The 20323-nt window shown below is 30.3% G+C and overlaps 2 protein-coding genes across 3 annotated transcripts in view; one reads left to right on the top strand and one right to left on the bottom strand.

Annotated features, from left to right (window-relative positions):
* LOC140040609 (synaptotagmin-7-like) overlaps nucleotides 1-20323 on the top strand; it is a 41954-nt gene that overhangs the window by 15375 nt on the left and 6256 nt on the right. For both annotated transcript variants that reach the window (XM_072086666.1, XM_072086667.1), the window contains 4 exons: nucleotides 8051-8165; nucleotides 14077-14213; nucleotides 16333-16451; nucleotides 17516-17685. In XM_072086666.1, coding sequence (XP_071942767.1) covers nucleotides 8051-8165; nucleotides 14077-14213; nucleotides 16333-16451; nucleotides 17516-17685 — 541 coding nt within the window. The remainder of the gene's footprint in view (nucleotides 1-8050; nucleotides 8166-14076; nucleotides 14214-16332; nucleotides 16452-17515; nucleotides 17686-20323) is intronic.
* Nucleotides 1-20323, bottom strand: part of LOC140040608 (ADP-ribosylation factor GTPase-activating protein 2-like) — a 54752-nt gene that overhangs the window by 685 nt on the left and 33744 nt on the right. The gene's annotated exons all lie outside the window — the stretch shown is intronic.

The raw sequence follows: 20323 nt of genomic DNA on the forward strand, positions 1-20323 counted from the left end.
CAGTGCATATATTTTGACTATGCACTTGCCCGCAGTGCATATATTTTGACTATGCACTTGCCTGCAGTGCATATATTTTTACTATGCACTTGCCTGAAGTGCATATATTTTGACTATGCACTTGCCTGCAGTGCATATATTTTGACTATGCACTTGCCTGCAGTGCATATATTTTGACTGTGCACTTGCCTGCAGTGCATATATTTTGACTATGCACTTGCCTGCAGTGCATATATTTTGACTGTGCACTTGCCTGAAGTGCATATTCTGTATAGGATAGAAGAGACTTCATTCTTTTAATAATTTATTTTAAGCAGTCCGAAGGGATTATTTACATTGCTTTTTTATCATATAACATACTTTTATGGCGTTAAGTCTTGGCCTTATCCCATTAATGTTTCGAGTCACTTTGCAATATATCATTGTTATAATCAATATATGTTTTACTGTTGTGTTCCATCTTCAATTTATTTGAAAAAAAAAAATACTTGGTTATAGTGGAATCTCCAATCCGTTCTTCTGTATAATTACGCATGTCTACATTTTATGCATGCTATCTGTTATGATGCATGTCTATATTGATATACTGATATTATATAAGTCTTTTTATATAAGACATATCAAAGGTAAAGGTAATGAAATATATTTTTTTTTTGCTATGCTTTTTAAGATTAAAGCTTCTTTTTATCTTGTATTTAAGCAATACAGCTACTTAACAGTTTCAAATATTCAAACATTAATATCCATACAAGCTATCTAGTGAGTGATTGAAAATTCACAGCCATGTGAATTTTATATAATGTTTAATAAAAAAAAAAAAGGCAAAAAATACTATCAGAACCGTTTTTACTAAGTAAGCAAATACCAAAATACTATAATATTTTCATATCCAGATTGGTATAAGTTCTCTTTACATTTCCCATAGTTACCAACCGCCTGACATTGTGTGGGACAGCCCCGCATTTCAATGTGATTTTAATAAAAAACACGCATTTTGCACAAACACATGTGATCACACATTTGTCTTGAATTTATCACGTGTCTATGCGTGACCAAATTAATTGGTTTATTAAAAGTATACACGAGTATTCATTTATCACATATCAGTCGCAAAAATATGAATATACATTATCGTAGCCGCCATGTCATCACATTAGGCTACACATGTGCATGTAGCATTCCAGCCAAACCTGACTCTAGTAAAATATAGCAGCACAGAGTGGTGGTATGCGTGCATACATTTTTTGAACAAACATGATGGAAGAAAATCAACGCAATGGTTCTGCAATTTTAACAGTGTTGTTAAAAAAAAAATTCCTTGATAAACATTCAAAATCAGCCTGGTGGGTATACGTTGAAATCCAGGTAAGCGGCACTCAGACTACCGACGCCACTGTTGGTTTGTGTAATATACAACAAAAGTCATCCGGAATGGAACCAGGTTCAGCAAGCACTCTGAAAACAATAAAGTTTGTTACAACACAAAGTGCATCCCTTCATAAAATGGAATTTTCCAACTTGAGTTTGAACGAGGACATCATCATAAGGAGGAGGAATATTGACTGGTTAAATGAAACAGCTACTTCTTAAGTCAGAACATGTGAAACCCTAAAGAACGGAAAAAGAAATCAAGAAATATGGAAACTTTGAACGCCTAAATACTTGCCAACGGACAGATTGTCAAACTGACTAAGAATATTCTATGTTGAATTGACGATGACCTAGATTTATTGCTTTCGATATTACATTATTTCATCACAATATTATTGATAATATCTTTATAAGCTATGGATGGATTGATACTCATTCATCGCAATAGTATTGATAACAAGAATATATTGATCTTAACTAGCTACGGACTGTTACTCGTTCAATCACAAATAGTATTGATAATAAGAATGACAGCCTGGTTCTTGCTTTTCAGATATTACTTTCCATCTCAATATTATTGGAAATAAGAATTTATGATAAAAGTGACAAATTCTTGAATTGCATTCAATAATACCTTTTTATCTTGATATTATTATTGATAGAAAATATCATGATGAATTTTTTGTCATCAAGTATAACTCCTAAAATTAAGAATAACACAATTATGTTGATAAAAGTGACAGGTTGTGCATGGATTGTTTCTTTATTTCAGATAAAGCCGATATTGCGGTATAGAATTACTTTATCACCAACATGAGGATCACCTCTACTAACAAGGTTTCTTTAAACCACTGAAAACGAAAATTTTTTAATTAAAAAATGAATGATAAGGATGACTGAATACGACAATTTACATTCACTAAATCACCTACGGTATATTTTTTTTTTGTACACTCATTTTTTTTTCTCCAGAATATGTAATTAGTTTTCATTTCCGTAAATCATATTTTCCTAAATATTTATTATCAAGGGATGTGTCAAGCGGTGGTAATTGCGACATCATGGTCATGTGACCTTTAATGTTCACAGTCAACTGAACAGTTTTTATCAACATTTCATTCAAATGTTTAATAATGATACAACTCACAAAATTCTTCAACTTTTACCTTCTTTAATACAGAAGCTCTACAGGACAAACACTTTTTAGTACCGCCAGTGAATAACATATCTACATTAAAACACTTTTCAGTAAGAACTAACTTCGTTAAAATGCTCCATTTTTTAGTGTGTTACCACAGTTATATATAGGTATGCCAATCTACAAAACACCACTGAAATAAATAGGCACAAATTTAAAAATCACATCTGAAAAATAAACAATGTTTTAAAGGAACTTACTGTATACACTAAAATACATTTGCGGTAGGTGAAACAATGACTCAAAAATTTCTTGAATAAAGGTTTTTGTGAAACTTTTATTGAATCAATTCTACTCAAGTGTGGCTGGCTAAAGATTAGACAAAAGAAAAATATTAGGAATTGAGCTGAGACTGGAAAATGGTTCCAAAACTTGAAAACTGCTTTGTGAGTTTCTTTGCAAGACAATGGATGCAATATTACAATAATCAACAACTTCAGACAAGTTTTCTAGAAGTTGTTTTACAAGACACAACTACCAGACATTGTAGAAACAATCATTAATGAGAGAACAATCTAAATTTCGATTTGTCACATCCTAGCACCATAGGGAGCTCCCAATTTGTGGCAACTGATGACCAAACTATGTCATTTTAATTCGTTGTGCACATGCAGAGATATTTGGACGTGTGCCCTAACTCCCCAAAATTTTGATGGGTTCTAGGCTCAGACGTTCAACAGACAGACAAAACATCAGTTGACCTGACCTAGGTTGGTTGTGTTATTAGTTGTCGTCTGGATATAGAGTGCACTAAGGCTTTGTTAATGAATCGAGTGAGGAAGTACATCATGTCCCTGCATGCGCACAATGGATCTAGGTCGAAGCGAAAGATCTGCATTATAGATAATCTCGTAAGCTAATCCACAAACTGACAATCAATGCTGTGTATAAATTCGTTTTATGAAATATTTCAATTTACTTTATATTTTTTTTTAATAATAATTTTGTAATTTATATAACGTTTATACTTTTTATTGGAAATTTTAATAGTATAGTTAGTTAATATTCATTTTTTATCTTATTTGTATTGTATTTGTACTAACGTTTTAAATAAAACCAAAATAAATCGATCAAGAAAAAACGCATAAAATATCACCATACAATTGTAATAATTTTTTTTCACTGTATTAGGTTTTATGTTTATTTATTCCATATTTGGTCATTTATTCCATATTTGGTCATTTCATCATTAAACATAGTGTTGAATATTACGACATATAATGGATCGTTCCACCCACTCAGCGGTGTCCAAATTCATATGATATGAAATGATAATAAGTGACGAATCCCCGTCTGCAGACTGAATATATTCATACATAGTTATGGCAATATACTATGGTAATAGAAATGCTGCATAATGCATCAACTAATCACTACTTAATAAATAATTCAACTTATATAATTTATATAATTTTAATACCTATAGGTATTTACTTTATGGTATTTGAAAGATGATGGATTTGTCGAGTGACATTTTTGTAAATAATGATATGAAAAAAGTCAAGCTTATCAGATTCTTGAAAATGATCAAATAGATAGAAACATCAAATTCTCAATATATGTTCCATCTCTTTATTTGGAGTAATAACCATGTTTTATTTTTCTTATAGTTATATACTATTAAATAATTCTATAATATTAATATTCAATTATTATATTGACATTATTCAGAATCACTGGTTCATAATTTAAAAAAAATGAAACTGAATATGCTAATAAAATAATTTTTTTTAAATTGTGTGTAACATTTTATACAGTACCAGAAGAGTAGTAATTATTCTTGGCCATGAATAAAAAAACAATTTTTGTTTGTGTTTTGCGCATACCGAAACTGAATATAGCAGCATGTTATGTTAATTTTTAATATGCTTTAAGCGTGTGTAAGTGGAATACAATCCACCGCATTTTGATCAAACACGTGAACTATTATGAAGTGTTAATATTATTGTGTCAACTGTACAATCATTCACTTTTCATGATAACTTTTACACCGGACACTCCTTATTTTGTAATTCAATCAATTTGATTAATTTACTTTTTTTAATTGTAAGTTTTTGTAGTTTATTATATTATTAAATTATATTATTTATATTGTTTTGTTTTCTTGAAATTGTATTGTTATCAAATCTTAAAGTTGGTTTTATATTTGTTTTTAATTATAGTTAAAATTACAATAAAAAATTGAATAAATATTATAAAATAAAAATATAGATAAATCAACAATGAGATACTAATATTTTATTGTTAATTAACTTAATTAATAATACTGTAAATTAATAAATTTTTTGTTTTTTGTCATAAATTCAATATTATTGTGAAAATTCCTTAAATAATGATAGGTATTATTCAAACTTAATTTTCATTAATTTGTGTGATCATAATGCATTTCTTAATGATGTTTTATATTTGCTGTCTACAATTGCAGTATCTTATCTTTCAAGAAACACAAAATGAGTACATAGGTTTTATTTCATTTCATGTAATTATAGATATATTATATATTATTATTATTATTTTAGTGCTGAAAAAAGAGATTAGTATCTTTAATAACCTAAACACAAATTATTTTGGTATTTACAAAAAAGTAATGTAATTTACTATCATTAGCTTTTACTGCATGTTTTATTTTATTTTCTCATAAACACTGGTTGATCGATATATACTTAACATGTTAGAACTCTTCATATATTACTCGCATCCAGTAGGATTTTATTTTTAGTTTTTAATTTATTTTCTCATAAAATTTAGCTGATCGATAGGAACAAATTTGCTAGCCACTTGTTAATAATGAGACATGGAAGTAGTGAATTCCCGATACGCTAATTTATTTCTTTTGATCTGACCTATGACATGCTGCCATAAATAACGTCACAGATATGATCAATCTCTTATCTACTGCAGTATGCATATCTATGGTTTTTTTGCGCAAATCAGGTTACCAAGTGATTGCAAGGTACGTGTGCATATAGATTAGCTAAATTGTCTAATCAATATTTTTGCTTTTAAATAGAATATGTTTGCTAATATATTATTAGTAATAAGCTAAATTGATAACATTTTGAACAAGCCTGAAAACGACAGCGATTTTCATTGCTTTGGGGTTTGTTTACTGTATGTTGTAAAAATTATGCGAATATTGCGTGTAGCATTCATTCCTAAGTAGTAGTTTCACAGAATTGAGGAATATAACAAATGACTTGTTTTTACAAAATTTGTTTTTATATAAAGAACATTAAATATCAATTGGTTTAATATTTATTTTAGATTAATAATTTTTTTTTTTTTTTATAGAATACTGTAGGAAATAATATTAGTTATATCATCATTATCAGTCATATAATTTATGTTATATACAGTAAAAATTAATAGAGAATAATGATGATAATAACAAATAGGATTTTTAAACAAAAATAAAATGCTGATTTTAACATCTTATGATCTTAATGCCTAAATTGAATTTTGTTTAAATAAAATATACTTAACGTTTTTTAGTAAAGGTAAAGTATTTATTATCGTCCTCAAGCTTAATTAAAAACTTATGAAATTCGGATTAGGCCCTCCGTGGACCCACGGCAGCCAGCAGTGCAGCGCCTACCACATCAGCACACTACTACTGTTTACAAATAGTTCTTTAACATGCGCTATATGTACGGCTTTACATCCCATCCAAAGGACAAGACAATGAGAGTAACGCATCTTGCCCAAGGATACAATCAGTATGGTACAGACGGCTCAAACCCATTCCTATCACATCATATATACAGCACCAGACGCAATATTCCAAGACGGTTTTCCATCCAGAATGCAACCTGGCTTAACGTTGCTTAACTTCGGTGTATGGTCGTATAGTACTTTTTAGTCAATTACTAAAATAAATAAGAATGGATAGTGTCCCAGTTCTGATGTTACACCAATGATTAATGAGTATAATTAGCAAATCACTAACGAAAGAGATATGCCACTTCTTTTAGCGATCAATGATGGAATTTAATTTATATTATAAGTAAACAATATTTCTTTTTGGTAACAGCGACTGATATTGACATGTTTTAATTAGCAAGATGAGCAGTTCCTTACTTATTTAAAACCTGTATGATGTGATTAATTTTATAACTCATCACCTAGCAAAACTTTGAGTTTACACACAACAACAGCGTTTATGTATGGTGTGTACTCTGGTGTCTAATAGGTGATGCGAAGTGGTACTACATTCATTCAAAACATGAATCCATACATAACATTTGATTTTAAAGTGAAAAAAAACAAATGTTCTGTACACATTTTGTCAGTGGTGTATATATAATAATAATATATAATAAAATAAATATTCAAATAGTTAATTATTATTATTATACGAACATAATATACAAGCAATAGTTATTTATTGTAGGTAATAAAGATCTGCTTGAATGCACATCAAATAGTCTATTAAATATGTTTATTCAAAATATTCATATTATATTGGGTTATACCATTTTCAACATTATTTATACACAATACTCAATAACCAGGACCAACTATAAATTGTAAGTTCGGTGTACATAGTTTACCCGTGTGCACTTTAAAGAGCCCAGTTCATCATTTGAGATGGTTAAGGGGTGACTGGGTGGACTGGTTCACAAGATAGCCCCTGTATCAGGGGGATTACGATCTATCTGATAGGAAATTAATTTACTATTGGTAATCCTTGGACACATGTGCCTAAAAACATAATACATAAAATAAAAGTATAAAAAGTCAGACTTAACTGTTGTTTCTTTGTGTGTGTGTGTCTATATATTCTGCTTGTAATTGTATATTACACATGTGTTGTGTTGTCATTTTAAAAATGTTGTTTCTCCTTGTGTTTTGATGTTTTTATGTGTCATTTTATGTTCCAGTTGTTGGGTCATCCTGTTTTATGAAGTTGAAAGTGTTTTTTTTTTATTCAATTGATGACTATGAGGTTGGAACTGTAAACTTGAAATTATTGGCCTTCTCTCTAATAAGAAAACTTAATTTTTTCTAAGAAAGTGACTGCTAAGACATCTGGTTGATGTTCTAATAACCATTGTCATAATTTAAAACCAAAACAACATATGATTCTGCACTATAAACAAACCATGTACTAAGTTAGCTGATTTGTTACAAACTTTGTTAACTTAGCAATTAATATAAATATATCTTCAAGTTAAGTATTAGCCTGTTGGATTAAATTCAACAGCTGAATTCTGACGACAGTCATATATTTATAACCAATAAATCTATATTATAAATCATTATTCAAAATACTTTTTTCTTATTAAAACTTTAGCTTTATTTTAGATTGTGATCATTTATCTTTGACGCATCAGCATGTTATCAGTTCAGATCTTTGCATTCCTTCAATAATTATTCACCATATATATAGCTTCATTTTATCTGTATTTAATGTCGATAATATTTTATCGTTTCTGTTTCCTTTTAAATGATACGTTCTCAACTTACAATTTTGCATTTCAGATTTGAGAGACCTGATAAGAAGCCGGCCGTCGCTGCCGTGGCACCGAATGTTGGTGGAGTTGCCGGATCCAAGAACGGTTCTTCCGAATTCCCGTTGGATCCTTTCAGTGGAATGGTAAGCTTATTCTATCTTTTAGATTTTCATTATTTCTGGCTGATTTACAGTTTCTATCTTTGTGTTAAAATGAATACCTTAACGTACAAATATAATATTTAAATTTGTTTACTATAGTACATTCAATTTCCAGTTAAGTTTAAAAACCGAGTGTACCGTAATATCACATAGACAGATATAATTACATATCTTTTCTAGCGATACATTGCACATGCACGAAAGGTAATTGAAATTGATGGTTTTAAGGAGAGAGCTTAATTGATCATTGGACAGTACTGTACTGTAATAATTCTTTTGTACCCACTGTCACATTTATTAGTACAATTTCCCTGAAACTAAGACATTTTGCAGGTTTTATTTTCATATAAATAATTAATCTATTGTCTGATGGACACAAATGTGTGTATGCTTAATGAGGGGAAAAGTGGTTGTTCTTAATAACAAATTAAAATTTTGAATTGCAAATTATAATATAATAATAATATCTTACTGTTTGCTCTTAACTGGTTAGCTGTATATTCTTATTATCATTTTGAACAAATAATTGTAAAATAAAAATAGTCATTGTTCTCTGTACAATAAATTCATGTCGTTATACGAGTTATTACATCAAATAAATATGAGAAACAACAGGCGTGAATAAATTTCCACAAAGGTGACCTGTTGACTAATGGCTCATGAAGTGTATCTAATAATCTAAGTGCAATTGTGTTTTAGATAATACACTAACTAACCCTAAACGTTAAGCATTGCACCATTCATAACATATGGTGTTATCTAGAAATATTCTCAAAGTTTATTTACTAGATTAATGCTCTTCGTCTCATCAACCAGTAACAGTTTTATCGTTGAAAACATTGCTATGATAACAACAGATTGAATCGGCAAGGATTAGATCTGAAATTGAGAGCTTTAGATTGTTCTACTTAGAGTTAAGCTATCACTGGTCTGTTAAAATGTTTGCAAATCTCAAAATCATAGGTTCAAAATTGCCCTTAATCTTGTCTCAGTAGCCTGCAAATTATATCAAGTTTAGCTCTTAATTTATTATAACAAAACATAAATGGCTAAAAATGAAAAGCTCAATTTGAATATGATCATATTAAAAACATTAAAAGCAAACAAATTACATTTATTGAAAAATTGTAACTGGGGTTCACAGAACAATTTACGTTATTTCTACTCGGGACCTAAACAATAAAATGGACAAATACTGGAAAATAACCAATTATTAACCGTGAGAGTAAAATTAACCCTAATTTCTTGGCAGCCGAAACAGGACAAATTTTCAATAACCAGTTAAAAGTAGCAGCCCGAAAATAACAGTTAAAAACAGCCAATTATTGGGTGTTAGAATGTCATTTAACCAGTTATCACTGTGCAACTTTTAGCTGCAACAAAATAACTGTTGTTCAACCTTCAGTCAAATACTGTCGCATCTTGAGAATTTGGCCCTTTGAATACATTACATTTTGGGTATTATTCGTCGATGACCATCCACCACAGTTATGTGGTAGCACAACTTTAGCCGCAGAAATATATAGATATAACAATTATAAACGGTTTATTCGGCACAATGATGCAGAAACAAACCATAGAAGAAGTCTACCGATGTGATAATGATGATGATAGAGTAAGACTAGTACTGGTAAATAAACTTAAGTTCTGTTTACACTATCAAACTTTATGTGATGTGTTCAAATATGGTAATGGAATGCCCAAATATGGTACTGATATGACATCATGTCCATATATGGGCACATCACATTTTGTGGTCGCATAAAGTTTGATAGTGTAGACAGAGCTTTAATTAGCTCTCTTGAAAATTACGCAAGATCACAGTGCCAATTTTGGATTAATGAACTCTACTGTACTTGCAAAACCTTGCAATGTGTTCAGTATTTAAGTGCAAGGTTTTTGAAAAGATCAATGATGGTCAATTTAAATATAAAGCATCAATACTTAAATGCAACGTGTTTCTAAAAAGATCAATTTTGGTCAATTTAAAAATAAATATGGCATTACCTAAAGGAAAACGTCATTTCATTGATGAGTGATCTAAAGGTTAAAAGTAATTGATTTAAAGTGATTTATATGCTTTATTATCTTAGGGTTTCATTATGGTGACATTAACTTTATAGGGATAGAGGCTAAATCAGAAACTACTAACTATGCAGTATCCCAATACACAAAGTGACAATAGTATACATTATTTGCTTTTATATAACACCTATATAAATTCCTGTCATTTGATTGGACGAATGTGGGTCACATGGTGTGCAATAGTACGCACTATTCAACGATCGTTAAATAGTACTTTTTGAAACATTTTTGTGTACGAAAAAAAAACGTCTAGATGTTATATAAAACAAATAATGAATGTTTTGTATTCGTGTAATGGTACAAATAATGGCACTTGGTGAATGATGAAAGGTTATATCAACTCGGCTTTGCCTCGTTGATATAACCTTTCATCATTCACCTCGTGCCATTATTTGTACCATTGCACTCATAAACATTCATTATTTGTATATTATACAATTTCTATCCTAATGGATGTACAGTAGGAACTACTTTTTGTAAATTTATGAATTATATATATATATAAACACATTAGGCAATGAACATTAATTCTAAACCGCCCGGTGATATACTGAAATTTAATTAATTAATTTGAAACGATAAAGATGAGGAAATCTGTGAGAATGAGCATTATTATATTATATATATTACTACTGGCCTAAAACAGCAAAATACTGACAATTATGTGACTTTTTTGGGGAAAATCTCTTATTATTTATAATAGGATACCAATTGTTTATTAAGCTTTATGGTTGCAAAACTTCCATACCGGTAAGCCTATTTTTCCTACATGTGTACCTAACCCAGCCTCCATGGTACAGTGTTATATAAATCATGCTTAACTCTAAGATAGGCAAACACAAGGCAAAAACTTTTATGGAAATAACTTTTCCTACAGTATTGGACATCTTCGAAAAATGTTTTCATCTGGTTTGTTAACTATCTGTATATAACTTCTTTACGTTAAACCTTTTATGAATATTTACGTCGTGTACGACGTTTGTTTCCAAGAAGTCTTCATGGTACTATTATAATAAAAATTTAAAAAACATTCTTTTAAAAGTTTTGTTTTGTCTGGATATCAAGCATGTGTGTCATGTTTAATTCATTACCTGAGAGCTGAGGCTATGCATAATTCAGCACCTCAAGTATTGATATACATTATTCATGTTGTGGATTTAAAAAAACTTGCCTCCTATCAATGAAACATAAATAATGACCAGTGGAAGTGTTAATAATATGCTAAAGCGTGTTTTGCTTGTGCCTCTTCTAGATCGGAAGTAAAAGGAGAGAATTATTTAAATAATTGATTTGATTGTTTCGTGGCATTTTTCTACAGTTCATTCATGATCATTACTTTGTAGTGTATTAAACACTATACTTTTAGAATAGCGGGAATAAAGAGAAAGGGTTTTGAAAAAATTGACATCTCAAAATGTACGTAATTTAAAAAAAAAGATTCCTTTAATGCTCTATTAGGTGTACAGAAGTGAATATTGTTTTATTCTTAAGCCTGTTTTCCAGTTCAGTTTTTCATGGGCTGGCTGTGCATGGCCCGCCTTCGATTTGTAACACTACACATGTCCCGGCAACGCTTGATAGAACCAAGGAAATCAAGAACAAATGCTTATAAAGGTGTAAATTATTAGCAGTTGGGCTTGATCATCATCATCGTTATTCATTGTCAACTTTAATAATTTGAAAACTCAACGCAACTCAACGTCAACTAGAAAACAGGCTCTTTTTTTAAAACAATAGTTGCCTGAAGCAGACTGAGAGAAATGGTACAAACATGTCATGTGATCTTTCTTCATATTTCCTCCTAAATATACAGTAGAATAGTATTTGGTTATGTTCATTAAATATTTTTATTTTTCAGGTCCAGCGATAATGGGACTATACCCAAATACATTATAACATTAAGTAGTATGAAAAATAAAACTGATGGAATTAATGATGCCACAAATGGTCTTTTAGCAAATTTGATTTACTCATTTTTAGTAGTAGTTTTTAGTTAACTCTATGGCGGGCGGTCGGTCAGTTACACTAACTCAAATTTTAGCACACGACTGCAGTTGCAGTTGCACATAATGTAAATTTAAGTAAATCCTTCCAAAATACTGTACAGATCTTTTTCGACGAACTAATAATAAACTTTGATCGAAAATACTTCAAACGAAACATTTGGTAGGTAATGCGGTACTCAATGCCTCAATATAGTGCATGTGTTGTGTACTGTGTTTTGGTGGTCTGTTAACCTTAGATATACTGTACTCTACAGCCGGGTGAATAACTCAATGTAATTTAGTATACAATGATTGCAGTAATCGCCGTGTCTATAAAACAAATCAACAAAACGCCAAATACGCGCCACACACTTTTTTCCGACCGTGTACATACATGCCATGTTTCTTGTTTATTTTTATCATTTATACTGCATACCATTATTATATAAAAAACCTTCATACGCGAGAAAAAAGTTCACAATATTACACTCCACTCCGAAGTACTTGAAACTGAAATGGAAAATGGTGTATTTTCGGAGCGTGATGACGTCAGCATTCACACGAGGCGCGAGCTAGACAACGTGACGCTGGTAGTAGGAGCACATGTGTTTTGAAAATAACTCAGTTTGTGGGTATTTTCCGAAGATTTTAAATCACATTTTCTTTTTAAACTCTTGAATTCATAAATAGTAATTAAACTTATAGCTCTTTAACTATGTAGGCCTATTTACACTACGAATGCTAACCCTAGCTCTAGGCCTACTCTTCTTAATTAAAAAAAAGAGTCGGGTGCGACGAATACACGTCGCGGGTATGTTGCATCTTTTTTTTTTTTTTTGGAGAATTAAGAGGGGGTGACTAGCCACACTAAATACCACCCCCCCCCCCCACCCCATAGATCCACCACTGGCCTTGTTTTATGTTAAGATTGTCTGTGGATATACCATGTTAGAAGACTAAAATGTAGAAGATGTCATAAATATATTTCCTATTATGACACAATTATGATTTACATTGAAATAATTTTCACATTTTAACAGAACACCTGTTTACGTATTGTAGTATAGAGTGTGGTTTTTTTTTTATAGTTTTACTAATAAAAATTGACATTAATGTTATTCCAAAAGATTATATTAAGGTTGTACAAGACAAGAACACATATGGATGCAAGATTATGATATTAATAGATAAAAATGATAGAGTATCTGGTAGTATGTATGCTAGATAAAAAAAAAACATCATTTCTTTGAAAGATTCAATAAATGTTAAAAGTTATAAATTCTTGTGGGTGACAAGTACATTGTGTTTTTCATTTGTGCTTCATGTGTGCAATAATTATTAAAATAATTTAAATGAGACCTCATGAGAGGTAAGAGTACCGATAAAGACTTAGAGCGCATTCATTAATATTATACTAAAGCATCTTTCTAAACATTACCATAATATTTCAAGATGGCCACTTTAGTTAGTAATGCTTTTTCAAATCTATCTTTCTTAAAACACCTGTTTAATATTTCCTGCATATTCAAATTATTATTCTCTTTTTGGTGCTTATTTTTTAAAGCTCTGGAGTGATATAAACTTTTGACAGCATCTTAAAAATTTGTGCTGAAAATGAAAAAAAAATTCTGAATATTGGCATAGCAAAACATCCACTATAATAACTTGATATGAAATACAAAACCAGTTATATTACTCCATATAAGGACACAAAGACGACATTTTGATCTAATAATTTATGATTTCCAAGGATATATCTAACAAAAACTATTGAATGGTATTGATTTGTTTCACTCTCATGCTAAGTTGTGATTATCTTTAAGGATCAAGAAGGAATAATGATGGAAACTCAGGAAGAAACATTAGGGAGAATACAGTTTTCTCTTCATTACAATTTTACGGAACAAACCCTAATACTGAAGATCATTCGTGCCCAGGATCTTCCTGCAAAAGATCTTAGGTAAGTACTTTGTTGTGAGGTCCGTGTTTTCCAGAATGATCAGAAAATCCGGACAGGACATTGTGGACAGATGAAGGGAACCTTAGGGGAGAATGAAGTTGTGGTATATGTCATCCACACCTGTGCGCAATTCAGCCCAGTAGGTTACAGATTATTTCCCCCATACATTTTAATCAAAATGGTACTGGGTTTGACCAACTAGCGTTATGTTCCCAACTAGTCATCCATTTCATAGAAGTACTGATGGCGACTGTAAAATGGACCCGAGACATGACTTTCTTCGACTCTTAGTTGATAGAAGTTTTTGAATATTTTGTTAGGATAGAGATGACAAATAATAGAAGTAGAATAGTAGAAAACAAATCTCTTTACGCCAAATTACATTACAACAAGTATATAAGAATAATTTTATTATTACACTGTAACTTCTTAAAGGTAAAGCAGATATCCTTGAAAAATATAATGAGTTTGTGAATGGTTTATTCATGTACTAATGGCTTATTATTGTACAATAATGGTTTGTATTTATGCACTAATGGCTTATTATTGTCTGATAATGTTTTGTATTTATGTATCTTACAATGCATCAATTATTATTCATTCATGCTCACAAGATGAGGTGTTAAATACTGTAATGTTTTTTGTAACAACCATTTAATCTTTCTATGAATTTCTACTGGTTTTGCCGAACCATACGGAGTTATACTGAGTCATGCAGAATAAAACATGTTCAGGGTATTGAGTTTTTCTTTATCAGCCACTGGATGGTTTTAGATTTAAAAGTACATTATTATTTAAAATACAGTACAGCGAGTACATTATTTTTTGTTTATAAAATATAAAATGATTACACATATGTTGTTGTAATACAGTTGGAAAGTGGATCATTTTTAATGAAAATATTATTAAAGTTTAATAACTCTGTTGTCTATGAACACTTAGGGTTTTTGTTAAGCCAGAGAGACGCCAAGAAGTTTATGCGGCTGTTTTGGTTTTGGTAATTTTCTGAGTCTAAGTCTAAGTCAGAGGCTTCCTTAAATTCCTCGTACCAAAATGGTCTCTTCCTATTTATTCTTTAGCTCTCTTTCCTCTTAAATAGTATATAAATATATATCCTTTCATATAAATACAGACTACACATTAATACATACTTGTTATGTCTTAATCTAATGGTAAATTGATTTTAATGTTAAAATATTGTTATGTCAGGATTTTAAAATTAGCTTTCCTTCTTAAGTGCAAACTCTGGGAGGTAATTGATTGTTACTTTCTTGTTGGATACTTTGTTACCAAGGTAACTAAAACTTGCCATATCTGCAATGAATTGTGATAATTGATAAAAAAAAAGTAGGCCTTATGATAAATTGTGTAATTATTACTTTTGATTTGATTTGTGTTATGCATCTAATTCTACCAATGACATAGTATAGGGTCATCTTTAAACTAGCTTATAGTATGCGTGTTTCTCGTTATATAAATTGTAGTATTCTATATTTTAAAATTCCTTTCAAGGTAATATTAATCCTAGTAATTTCATTTACACATTTCTCACAGTAAAACAGTGGGAAAACCTACTTTTTGTTATTTAACCCATCAAAGCCAACCAGAAAAGAAGGGTGTGTTACACCATGTATTCCAATATAAATTGTCCGGCGCACACTGTGAGCAAAGTGTTATTTGTGTCAGTTGGCTCAGCCGATAGCTATAGTGTGAGCCGGGCTTTATGTTACAAATGTCTTCTGCAGTTGATACATTCTAAACGTTTACTTTACTTTCCTTTTTTTACTAGTTATTTGCTGTTATGGGAGGTCACACAAAGTTCCGGTGTTCAACCGGTTAATAGTAATTCACCACGCTCTTGTTGGAACATGCTCAAAGCAAAGCATTGTTGTTACGCTTGCATTACGTGGGTTGCGCTTTCCGGGGCTTTATCTGGTAAAAATTGGTATTTACCACGCTATGTGAAGAGATTGATATTAGGACATTTACTTTTTATCATGTGACCCATAATCGTCTAATCAAATGACAGGAATCTATTTAGGTGTTATATAATAATGTTTATTTTCCATCCAAACTTTTAAACCAAATAACGTTTAATATTATTGGTTTGATTTCACAGTGGCACCAGTGATCCATTTGTCAAAATCTTATTACTTCCAAATAAAAAGAGCAAAATGGAAACAAAGGTGAAGAAAAAGAAACTGAACCCAACTTGGCATGAGACGTTTCTATTTGAAGGTACATGTACAGAACATAATTACCTATTATCTAAAGCTCTGTCTACACTAGTTTGACAACAAAAAGTGTGATGTGCCCAAATATGGTAGTCATTGTGTCCATATATGGGCACATCACATTTTTTGTCACATGAAGTTTGATAGTGTAGACAGAGCTAAAAGCGTAAACATACATTTTAAGTTATTGTTAAGCATATACAAAAAAGTATGATGTACCCAAATATGGTAATTTGACCTGGCCCTGACACTAGCCATATTATTACAAAATAGGCAAATCACCCAAATTTGGTCTTGGAATATTAGTACTACTTCAGTTGAAGCAGTGTAGTATATTGATGCTATTGCTACAATTAATTTTTATGTTAAATGTATTAGGAGTATGGTATTGTCCCTATAGCAAGAAAAATAGTAATTTTGACTAACAAACATAAATAAAGATCTATTGCAAAGCCCCATTGTGATTACCAAATTATAAAAAGAAAACTGATCAAGGCATAGACTGATAACTGCAATAAATTTATTGTAGGGTTTAATTAATAACATAATGAGTATAATTTATATGGTAATTATTCTGATATTCTAATTACAATGTTCCTAGTTATCTTATGCTAATCTTATCATATCTTGAATAAACAGTAGTTTAGTAGCAACTGCTATTTTATAGCCTGTGGATTGAATTCCCATTACGATATCATGATACAAATTATTTTTATTTTTTAAAAATGGTATATACGTAAGTAGTACCTATAATCTTTTTTATTTAATTATTAATTTTATCCTTTGAATTTGTAAAATTGAATGTGAGCCAACATAATTATACTATAGTAGAAACCCTAGTGGACACCTTGACTTCAGCAAAGTGTCCCCTTGATAGAAGTGTTGCCTCAATAGGGATTACCAGTAGTAGTATATTTATCCTCATTATTTTCACAAGAAAAGTATCCCATTAGGCGTGTCCCCTGTCCTGAATAGAGGTTCTATTATATTGTCACCAAAAGAAAATAGCCTGGAACCCAGAATTGTCAAAAACGCAATAACAAATTGCCAATTCAATTTTTCTTTAAGGTTTTCCATATAATAAATTGCAAGAGCGAATTCTGCATTTACAAGTACTGGACTATGATAAATTCAGTAGAAATGATGCAATAGGTGAAGTGAATATACCATTATGTGACATTGAGCTTGCCAAAGAAACTACGTATTGGAAAAACCTGTTACCAAGCAAAAAATCGGCTGTAAGTCTACTTTGAACTTATACAATTAACCTGATCTTAAAGGCCCATTTACACTAGGAAGATAACGATCAATATGTATTTTTCATTACATAAACAAAATAAATTTAATCTAGTGTAAATGGGCCTTAAGGGGGCAACCAAAGAAGTAACTGGTGCTGCTAATACATATTTTCTAGTAATATAATTGAATATACTGTATCCTAGATCTGGTGGTGGAACAAGTCTTCTTTGATAAAGACTATAAACCATTTGCCCAGTTACCTGTTTATACATTTTTAGTTCCCTATCTGATACACAGTTTATTCATTTTATTCAATCCACAATCAATTGGTATCATATATTATTACTGTTGGTAGTTTTTACTAATATGCAATGCTGAAGTTATTTACACATTTAGTACTGTATTAAGAGTAAGAATGTATTTGGCATATAATATAACTGTAATTGTGTGGAAAATCTCAATAATTGTGCATTTCTATACACTGTACTATATATGGTAGAATAGTGAGGGTTAGCAAACATGACTAATACTCATTATTTTGCATTTTGAAGAGTAATTATAGTACATTGAATAATAAAATAGCCCCTTAAATGTCTATACACATAAATCAATTAATAAACAATATTTGTAACTAAAAGAAACTAGAACCTTACCTTCAAATGATTAAGTCCAATATAGCTACCAATAGGTAAAGTAATTCCAAGTGTATTATATAATTAAGAATATAAGATGGAGCTGTATTATAAGACTAGGCCTCTACACAAAAAGGTGTGGCCTTATTGTAGATAGAAACACACTGTCCAGCAGTAGGGAATACAACAATAGCAACAAGTAGAACAAAGCAGAACAAATGTACACATGTGCTAGTACTGTATTTAAATTAGGATGCAAATTAGCAAGGCTCAAGAGGATAGGAAACTACTAGAAACAGTAATCTTGAAAAGAAAAAAATAATAAAGAAAGAAAACAGAAAATGTGTTACATTCATAACCAACATTTTCATTATTATCGTCATTCTCATATCCTTATCATCCTCATCATTTTCATCCTCATCATATCATTTATCATCGTCTTCATTATCACTATCTTCATATCATTATCATTAACATCATCATATCATCTTCATTATTATCATCCTCATATCATTATCAACATCATTATATCATTTATCTTAATATTATGTATCACCATCTTCATTGTCATCCTATCATTTATCATCATCATATCATGTATCATCATCTTCATTATCATTCTCACTTTAGTTTTATCATCATCATCAACACTATCAATGTCACTACTAATATTTCATCATCCTCATATCATTATCATTTATCACCATCATCATATCATTTAACACTATTTTCATTATCATCATATCATTTATCACCATCTTCGTATCATTTATCACTATCTTCATTATCATCATATCATTTATCACCATCCTCATATCATTTATTATCATCATATCATCATTTATTATATTGTATTTATCATCATCTTCTATTATATCATTCTCACTCCAGTTTCATCACCATCATCAACATACTGTATGTCAACATTGTTTATCCTCACCACCAATATTATCATCACTCAGCTAAATTATCAGTTCTCATTCAAGCATTATACAGTGCTCATGTTTCACATTTAAAAGCATTTTATGTCTTTTCAAGTTAATATCAATACCACTACAATCGTATTGTTATGAACCTTCATCTAAGGTATTAAATCTTTTGTTTATTTATCAGTCAGGTTTTCTGCTAATTACTAACCCCCAGTGTTCATAGCTAGATTCTACTCAAATTTCCATAAGGATTTCCGAAAAAAATCTTTCAATGTACATATTTACATTACAAGGCAATTAGTAAAATTAACGCAGTTGTCATAGCGATTTTTGTGAGCATCTTAGACATCATCTATTGACTGGATGAAATATATCGTTATCGACTGACAAATTAACGCACCATTCATAACAAAATTCTGACATACCATTTTCCTCTGGGCAAGGAAATGGAGTGTTACAAACTTAATCCAAGTACAGTAACTAAGAATAATTTCAATATGAATAAATAGATCTGCTTAACAAGTAAGATCAATAAAGGTTGTGTGTAAGGTTATTTTTTTTCTACCGGTATGTAGAAATTAATTTTAACATTTTGTTGAATGTATAATTTTAATTAATTATTATTTTTCTATAAAACTAACTAAATAGAACATATCTGAAATAACAAATATTCTGTATATTCATACAATTGAACATTTAAAAAACAAAACATTTACATTTGAAACAGATGAATTATGGTAGTAAAACATACAAGACATTAAGCATTTTTAAGGTGAAATTGGTGAATGTAAAAAAAAATTACTACTGTAAACTATTTAAGATTAGTGTTTTTAAATTATATATTTTGAGTTCTCTTCTATTACATACATTCGCACATATTTCCTCACCTTATTGTTTCAAATAAATTTATTAAATTTCAGTATATTACCAGGGGGTTTAGAATTAATGTTCTATTCCTGTTGTGTTTATATATTATTATAATTTATATATTAAATAATGCTTAAAGAGTGCCCATGGCCTAAAGCCTAAGCCAGCACTATTTGAGCCATAGATAATTTATGCACAAGTTAGATTTA

The sequence above is a fragment of the Antedon mediterranea genome, chromosome 2, assembly GCF_964355755.1.
Source record: "Antedon mediterranea chromosome 2, ecAntMedi1.1, whole genome shotgun sequence".
Taxonomy (NCBI): Eukaryota; Metazoa; Echinodermata; class Crinoidea; order Comatulida; family Antedonidae; genus Antedon; species Antedon mediterranea.